We start from the raw sequence: 7,903 nt of genomic DNA, 5'->3' as shown, positions 1-7,903 counted from the left end.
ACTGAAATTAGTTAACTAACTCTTATATTAAGAAGAGGATAGAATGAGCATAGAATATATAAGGCGACTCTTGTATCCTGAAAGAGATGATCAGCGGCTGCCAACAATTATAGGCAGTTTGACCGAGACTCAGCAATACTGTTTACTCCACCCTTCGTTCCTTCACGCCAATATCTCATTTCACTCAGAGACATGTAAGGATTTGCACCATCTCAGAATAAATACACAAGACCCGTTTCTTGACGCGTGAAAAATCAAAGGCTTATTTTACGCTACGATTTTGCAATTTAAGAGACGACGCAAGCACCTAAAGAGCTTTGTTATGGCATATTAGATTTTACGCAATTCCCCTCCCCTTTCGGCACAAGCCTAGTTGCGTGAAACCTGCTATTTGAATACGCACAACTCACTAGTCCCTATCTGGAATTCTCTCAAGTTCATAACAGTCTCCACCTCTAACCGAAAGAATCATAAAGTTCAAACTGCCAGATTCGTTCTTTGGTTATTCAAGCAATTAGGAAAAGAAAATGTCAAATTTGAACCCTGAATCCTAGGTCAACGTAGAAGTTCCCTAATATTATTATCTCAAATCGTTAGCCACTAGCTATCATCAGGTTATGTATATGACAATACGCAGTTGTAAGAAAAAAGTCTTCCAGTTATACAGTATAAGGTTTGTGATTATGCAGAAGGAGCCTTGCAGCAGACATCAAAAATATCATCCAAAGGAGCATGGTCACCTGTGCCTTCATCCTTCCTCGCATACAACAGCTGCCTTCCTTCGAATACCAACATTCCTCCCTGACATAAATTAATAACTTATCCATATAAGGCGGACTAAAAAACAAAAGCAAACCATTCAAGGGAATTAAGAACACAGCAAAGTTTGTTCTAGTCCGGTCCTACAATAGAAACCTGTTGCAAGACACCACTTATATCATCCGGGGTGGCTTCAATCGTATAGTTTTTCAATGCCTTCCGAAAAGTATCAGATCTTGAGAACACCTTTGCCTGAAATATCAACGTTTTGTTGGAAAGATACACGTATTAGACAACAACTCAACAGTCTCTTCAAATCGTATACTTCACAAAGGTCTGAAGTTTACACTGGCGGGGTTGAACAATGTACGACCAACTCCATAGTATAGGTCCAAAACATTATATGCCTGGAAGAGACAAGCATTTGTTAAAATAAAAATTCACAGAAAAATGAATCCTGATAGATGAGTGCTTAGAGTGCCAAACACATTACCTTGCGCTCAGGGTCCGCATATAGACAATCCATTGGAAATGGTAACTGAGCACAGGATATTAGGTCAATAAGAAAATATCAGTCTTGAGAGCAACGTGTCCATGACGACATGAAATTATCAAATACTAAGCATGATGCTTGAAGAACACTTAACAAAATTAAATTCTTTATGGATACTAGCCAATCACCAACACCTAGCTAGCGTGTTCAGATGCTACAACTAAACTAATCAGGGCCGTGATTTACAGGCATGAAAAATCCTTATAAGCTTCAACAATAAACAGGAAACTCAAATGTCAGCAGTTATTTTAATGACAAAAATAACTGGAAATGCAATAAATTGGGATGCGACTGGTTATTACTTATAATTAATTCTCGAATCCAATCCCCAATTCCGACAGAAGCAACGGTGAACTCTTAATCTTGTCATTGTCTATGGTTTTCATAGTTCAAGCATTTTCAGAACACCACTAAATCCTTTATAGGATTACGAGCAAAGTCTTCCAATCATAATTTCAGCCACTCATGAAAAAGGGTCAACACCTCCCATTCAAAATTAAAAAAAGGGTCTCTTTTGCTTCTTATAGCGTGAATTATTGCCAGCAATATGTTGCAATGATAGATTATGGGAGAGAGAAATTACTCGTTCAGCAAGTATACGAGCTTTATTGGGAGTGCCAACACCCACTGCAATTAATTTCACACCAACTGAATCGAACTTTGATTTGTATTCCTTCAGGGTTGAAGCTAATTCCCAACTACCAACAAGCACAAGTGTAGAAAAGTCGTAATAACTAGCTTCACAGAAACAAGACTTAACGATGGCCAAATATGAAGATCAGTTACCAGCAAACGCATCCGAAATGCCTTAGGAGGGCCACAACAGCTAGTCCCTAGGAAGAATTTAAGAGCGGGTACCAAAAAGTTATTGCAGAATAACAGAGATTTAGGTCTCAATATTTGGAAGAGAACATATCCACTCAACTTGCTAATTATGTTTTAGAAACATTAATCATGAATTGAAGGTGATGGCAAAGCTTCTGTATATGACGAAACTGATGTATGGTAATACTAAAAACAATCAAATATGCTAGATTCATATTTTGATTGCCAGAGTTATAATGTTATATTTGTATCAGTCTTTTATCATGAGAAGTGGACTTTTGACCGGGTTGTCTGAATAATTATTTTCGAACTTCAACATGAATAATGAACTTCGGGGAGGTCCGCCAAAAAGAAAAATAACAAGCTTTTGGCAGATTTCACCTGCGTTACATAATCATCTATATCGGACGTAATGTTGGCACACAAAACAAAGTTACTTGGCAGAGTTCCATCAAGAAAGCAATTTTTGACGATGCAAATTTTTCAATGACAAATCCCCGCTGATTATCCAAAAAATCGAATGTTAGATTAGGAGGACACAGAAGGAGTAGAAACTGGGCTAAAGATACCGACCTCATTCTGATCCCAGAGATCCTTGAACGTCACTGGCTCACCAGCAGCAGTGAAAATGGTGACATCACCAAGACTCTCGGCAATGTTTGGTGTGTATAGCGAGGTGGAGGCTGAAGCTCTTGCAACTAGACGCGCTTTTCCACCAACAACAGCGGAACCACTTTTTTCAGGGAAGTAAGTTGGTACGCACGAACGAGGAGTTGAAACAGAGAAACAAGGGGGAAAGACCCCAGAAGACACGAGGGGTCGAACCGGTGGTCGCAGAGACACTAAATTTTGAGCAAATGTCAAAACCATGTCGGTCTGAAAAATTTGGTATTCTCCAGAGCATAGACAAGTTGTGCCACGGAGCGAAGCGAAGTGGCGTGAGCGTGAGGCCCTCCCGTAATTCCCATATCCCAAAAATTTGGCAGGAAGACTGATCAAAACGTGTGAACAGCAACTCTTTCAGTCAGCATCCACCTCCCAGACGTGTACGGTGTAAGATGGATCACCGTCATCTTTTTTTTTTTTTTTTGCATAGTGCACCCAGTATCCTGTGCCAGTCACAGGACACGGAAACTTAATGGGCCAGATTAATCAAGGTTTAAGACATGACAGGAGTTATTAAGATTGACGTCCCTAGTCCTAACATACTGCATTCCCACACATCAACTTGAGACCCGTAATTAAATGGAAACGGCTCTTACCAATCGATTCAACCCTCACGGTTACCGTCATCCTTTTTTCAGGGGCATAAAGTCTAATATCTTTCTTTTCTTTAAAATTTGTATTTATAAAATATAAGGAAACTAATAGAACTCAGAAATGTGGCGCCATTTTATTGTATTCCTGTTCAGCCGAGTAATAATTATGTTTGTTTCATTAATTATTAATTTAATTATGTTTGTTTGATTAATTATTGATTTCATAGTTTAGCTCGTCATAAATACACACAAATATTAGGTATGTTTATGCAGTAGTTTATAATTTAGATGATAGTTGTGCCTTTCACTAGGATTAGGGTGTTGTTTGATCGCCATTACTAGCAGAGTCGCATCTCGCATGCATTACTCGAAAAGTTCAACTGTTGAAAGGTGTGATATGCAGATATCTTCTGACCAGTCGTGAAAATTACATCCATGTCCAGACAATGGGTTCCTTCGGAGCTCTTGGTATTGCACCGCCCTTTGGTAATTTCATCCTTCACTGTCTTTTTTCATTCATGTTTACTCATTTGCCGTAACATATTTTTCAGGCTCAATTCAGATTAGGAACGAGTACTTGGCGAGCTCTCCCAATGAACCAAGCAATCAACCTTCCCATGATGTCCCAAAACGGATCCGACCATACGCCATTAACTTGAATTCCAAGTTTGATTGACGTTATTTCCTGGAAGGCTCGTGCACTTCTTCATATGGTTTACGTTCTATGGATATTCTTTTTATTTGGAAATCATAAACTCAATGCAGTATAATGATTCCTGCCTTTATTTACATTTTATGTACCAGTCATGCTTGAAAAAAGATTGCATTTGACAATTATACAGCCAGTCTTTAACAGGCTATATATTTGACAACTCATATTTTCTACGAAAAGGAATTCCTTTAACAATGGGGCATTCGAAAAGCTACACAACATAAAGGCCCATGCAGCGAGGCGCATGGGTTCAAAATTGCCGGCGAGAAATCCCACCGCGTGTAGGCGCAGATGAAGGAAGGCATAACAATCAGTGGAACAGAGCTCAGGCAACAGGAGCAGTGCAGCAGACAATAAGAACATCATTCAATGGGGCATGGTCGCCTGTGCCTTCGTCCTTCCTCGCATACAACAACTGCTTCCCTTTGAATACAAACATTCCCCCCTGCCATCAAATTAACAATTGATAAAGCCATGACAGCAATTATCAACACAACTAATTCCGTTCTGGTCCTTCTATGCCAGACATGGATTAACAAACCTGTTGTAGCACGCCGCTTCTATCATCCGGAGTGGCTTCAATCGAATAGTTCTTTACTGCTTCTCGCAAAGCATCAAATCTCGACAATACCTTTGCCTGCAATATCATAGTTCAAGGTGAACATATATGTATATTTATAAGGCAACCCAATGATCCTTTTGAAGTATGTACTACATAGAAGAAGTCTGAGGTTTACACTGGCTGGGTTGAAGAATGTGCGGCCAAAACCATAGTATAGTCCGAAAAGATTATATGCCTGAAAGAAGGAAGCATTTATTACTCCAAATTCACTTAGAGATGAGCCCTAAAGGCTGAGAATTCAATGTGCTATACGCATGGTACCTTGCACTCAGGATCCGCATAAAGACAGTCCATTGGGAATGGCAGCTGAAAAAGAATATCAAGTCATCAAAAATTCAAAATATAGCAGCTTTGAGTATTGACATTAGGAACATATCCATAACAACATTACACAAATTGTCACTTACGAAGGTCTCTCAATCTAACAGAAATGATGAAGGGATTAGTTAAAAGACATTTAATTATTGAGATCCAAATTCTACACCAAGCCAGTGTCAAAGAGGGGGCACTTATTATAGTTTGTGATATAAATAGTATGACTTCAATGAAATAAGTGTGGGCAAGCATTTGAACCATAATGCATTAAAGACTAAGCAAGAGTGCATGGCCCTAGCTCAGATCTTTCTTTTTTCTTTTTCTTTTTTCTTTTTTTTTGGTTCAACCCCTACCTCAGAGATCACTCCAACAAATATCATCGCTTGATACCATCCTGTCACCAATATCCACCTAGTTCGATATGATGCCACAAATAAAATAGCAGGCATGCCATTTCCAAAGCTTAAAAATGCTATCGTCTCCAATTCTAATGGGAGATAAAATTCAATGCCATCGCGCCTAATTCTCATAGTTCAAGCATGTTCAGAATATCAATAATGAATTATTGGTGGACGTCAAAAAGAAAGATCAACAGAAAGAATTCAAAGAGATACTCGTTCGGCTAGGATTCGAGCTTTATTGGGAGCACCAACGCCCACTGCAATTAGCTTCACACCAGCTGAATCGAACTTTGATTTGTATTCTTTTAAGGTTGAAGCTAATTCCCAGCTAAGAACAATATGCACAAGGGTAGAGAGTCAAATTAACAAGCTTTATGGGGCTAAAAAAGGGGGGCTTCATGGTTTTGGCCCGAGGTGAAGATAAGTTACCAGCAAGGGCATCCGAAGTGCCTTAAGAGGGCCACGACGGCTATTCCCTGAAAAATTCAAGGGGAAGAACAAACCGTTATTGCACAGTAACCGATTTTGAGGTTTGTAAAATTTAGAAAACAGTACATTCCATCGAGCTGCTGGCTCTGGTTTTCATTCATTTATATGTGAACAAGTTAATGTGTCACATTAACGACAATAATCATCAAATTTGCCGGATGCATTTTTGAATTTCCAGCGATGTCATTTTCTTTTTGTATCAGAATTTTCATTTTGGAAAGAGAGCCTTGTTAGGATTAACGATGAGGTATTATTTTCTCACTGCATGGGTGTTTGGCAACCCTCAAAAATGTTTCTCATATTTACTTCATAAACTGTGAAAACACTTCTAAAACCATAACTTGGTTTCTATCTAGCGACTATTTCGCGGTACAAACTCACATCAGACAGGAGCCACCAGCTAGCATTGCAGGCCATTATTCAATATTACAAATTTTGGTCCCCAGTATCAAAAGCTAACAAATTGTAAGAATCCTCATGCATCGGGTTCACTGTTTAATATATTCAACAATTTTATATATATATATATATATTTTTACAAGGCAAGAAAACTTGATTTAGACGCTCATGGTGGATGAATTAGCTAAAGCCATGTCATCCTGCAATCGGTTTATACAGTCCAGAGGGGGTTCAACAATCATATTTTAAAGTTTGATAATTCCTGACTGACCCTCGCACGAAACCAAAGCTAAGACAACTAAGCATTCTATCAACCATGGGCGAAAAAGAGAGGGAGCATACACGGAACGAACGGTGCTGACCTCGTTTTGATCCCAGAGATCTTTGAACATGACGGGTTCGCCGGCAGCAGTGAATATGCTAACATCCCCTACATCCTCCGCAATATTGGCACTGTATTGCGAGGTCGAAGCTCTCGCAACCATACGGTTTGTTCCTCCAACCACATCTGAACCCCTGTGGTGAGAAAGATACCTAGCTGCAGCTAAGGAAGCACGTGATTTACGAGGCGAGGTTGCAAAACAATGAGAAGAGACAGTAGCGGAAGGAAGAGATGGCTGAATCAATGGCGGCGACCGTAGAAAGGTTTGCGCAGATGTTAAGACCATGGTGAGATCAATCGAATCAACCTAAACCCTAGAGTTGGAAGATAATCGTTATTTCAAGGTGCTGAGGAGCGCAATGGAAACTCAGAAATTTCCTTCTTTGTGGGTTGTGGCGTCAAACGGTCCAACGATTCGTGAAAGTAACGATAACCACGTAGGCCCTATATTAATCTTTTAATTTTTCCGGCAAGATAAAGAATTAAAATTTTTAAATTTTTCACTTGCGAGATTAGGAAGGGACCCCCAAACTTAATTTGGGGAAAACATGAGACTCCCGCCACACATCTTTTGATTGGAACTTGGATAATTCTTCAAACCCATTATTAAACTGTTTTTCCCCGTGTTTTCAAATTGCTGGCCTGTTTCATTCAATTGTTAAGGTGAAATTGATCATTGCAAAAACAATTTTTGTCAGTCAAAAGAAAGAAAGAAAGAAAAACACTCTTTTTGTTAGCCACGGAATATGGCGTCCCCAAACTGCTAACATGAAAATAATCAAAGAAAACCTTGTTCCACAATCATCGCAGCGCGACACCAGTAAAGAATTAGAAGATTCAAACGGAATGCGAAGAGGAGGCTCAGACACGCACAAACGCGGTCATCACAAAGCAAAAGATTTTTGCTCTGGAATTTGGTCCTTTACCCGAAATCCAAATCAGAATCGAGAAATTTCGGTCATCCTAGCCTCGGCTCTAACAATCCCGAACAAAGACAATCTTCGATCCAGAACATAATCAAATTTAAGGCAAAAGAATCACTAATTCATCGAAAATTCATTCATTTTTTTGGACTGACATCAAAAATTCATAACTCAGTATAACAGAATCAGAAAAAAGGATAGGGAATGAGAGGAAGGAGACATCGTAGATGGGTGAACTGACAAAGTGTTCGTCATTTTCATCCT

The 7,903-nt window shown here is 39.3% G+C and overlaps 2 protein-coding genes and 1 non-coding gene across 5 annotated transcripts; all 3 read right to left on the bottom strand.

The window, feature by feature from the left end:
• Window positions 1-548: 548 nt before the first annotated feature.
• On the bottom strand, window positions 549-3,154 carry LOC114752637 (thioredoxin-like protein AAED1, chloroplastic). Of its 2 annotated transcripts, none has more exons than XM_028941381.1 (7): window positions 2,711-3,154; window positions 2,099-2,145; window positions 1,896-2,010; window positions 1,253-1,297; window positions 1,107-1,166; window positions 907-1,011; window positions 549-801 (listed from the first exon to the last, which is right to left on the bottom strand). In XM_028941381.1, exons 1-7 carry the CDS (start codon window positions 3,005-3,007, stop codon window positions 682-684), a joined length of 789 nt encoding a protein of 262 aa, XP_028797214.1. In that variant the 5' UTR covers window positions 3,008-3,154; the 3' UTR covers window positions 549-681. The 2 variants fall into 2 exon arrangements, with proteins under 2 accessions (XP_028797214.1, XP_028797215.1); XM_028941382.1 differs by having other exon boundaries at window positions 916-1,011; window positions 2,711-3,138.
• Window positions 3,155-4,149: 995 nt separating this feature from the next.
• Window positions 4,150-7,552, bottom strand: LOC114752636 (thioredoxin-like protein AAED1, chloroplastic). 2 transcript variants are annotated; one of them, XM_028941379.1, is made up of 7 exons: window positions 6,697-7,552; window positions 5,876-5,922; window positions 5,660-5,774; window positions 4,992-5,036; window positions 4,846-4,905; window positions 4,650-4,745; window positions 4,150-4,553 (listed from the first exon to the last, which is right to left on the bottom strand). In XM_028941379.1, the coding sequence occupies exons 1-7, from the start codon at window positions 7,000-7,002 to the stop codon at window positions 4,434-4,436; spliced, it is 789 nt and encodes a 262-aa protein (XP_028797212.1). In that variant the 5' UTR covers window positions 7,003-7,552; the 3' UTR covers window positions 4,150-4,433. The 2 variants fall into 2 exon arrangements, with proteins under 2 accessions (XP_028797212.1, XP_028797213.1); XM_028941380.1 differs by having other exon boundaries at window positions 4,494-4,571.
• A 20-nt stretch (window positions 7,553-7,572) lies between these two features.
• Window positions 7,573-7,686, bottom strand: LOC114752640 (small nucleolar RNA snoR126). Its single transcript, XR_003740877.1, has one exon. It is a non-coding gene; the product is annotated as a small nucleolar RNA snoR126 (small nucleolar RNA).
• Between the last annotated feature and the right edge of the window lie 217 nt (window positions 7,687-7,903).

The sequence above is a fragment of the Neltuma alba genome, unplaced genomic scaffold (genome assembly GCF_004799145.2).
Source record: "Neltuma alba isolate B1F8T4 unplaced genomic scaffold, ASM479914v2 tig00007460_pilon, whole genome shotgun sequence".
Taxonomy (NCBI): Eukaryota; Viridiplantae; Streptophyta; class Magnoliopsida; order Fabales; family Fabaceae; genus Neltuma; species Neltuma alba.
Note: the sequence above shows the minus strand (reverse complement) of the source record. Positions and strands in the feature narration are given on the sequence as shown.

What these genes read in the sequence shown, in the direction of transcription:
- LOC114752637 (XM_028941381.1), bottom strand. Translation starts at nt 3,007, where the DNA reads ATGGTTTTGACATTTGCTCAAAATTTAGTGTCTCTGCGACCACCGGTT. An exon ending in CATTTCGGATGCGTTTGCTG is followed by an intron (nt 2,011 to 2,098) that starts GTAACTGATCTT and finishes GCTTGTTGGTAG; the next exon opens with TTGGGAATTAGCTTCAACCC. An exon ending in CATTGTTCAACCCCGCCAGT is followed by an intron (nt 1,012 to 1,106) that starts GTAAACTTCAGA and finishes TTGATATTTCAG; the next exon opens with GCAAAGGTGTTCTCAAGATC.
- LOC114752636 (XM_028941379.1), bottom strand. Translation starts at nt 7,002, where the DNA reads ATGGTCTTAACATCTGCGCAAACCTTTCTACGGTCGCCGCCATTGATT. An exon ending in CACTTCGGATGCCCTTGCTG is followed by an intron (nt 5,775 to 5,875) that starts GTAACTTATCTT and finishes TATTGTTCTTAG; the next exon opens with CTGGGAATTAGCTTCAACCT. An exon ending in CTCGAATCCTAGCCGAACGA is followed by an intron (nt 5,037 to 5,659) that starts GTATCTCTTTGA and finishes ATTCTTTTTCAG; the next exon opens with CTGCCATTCCCAATGGACTG.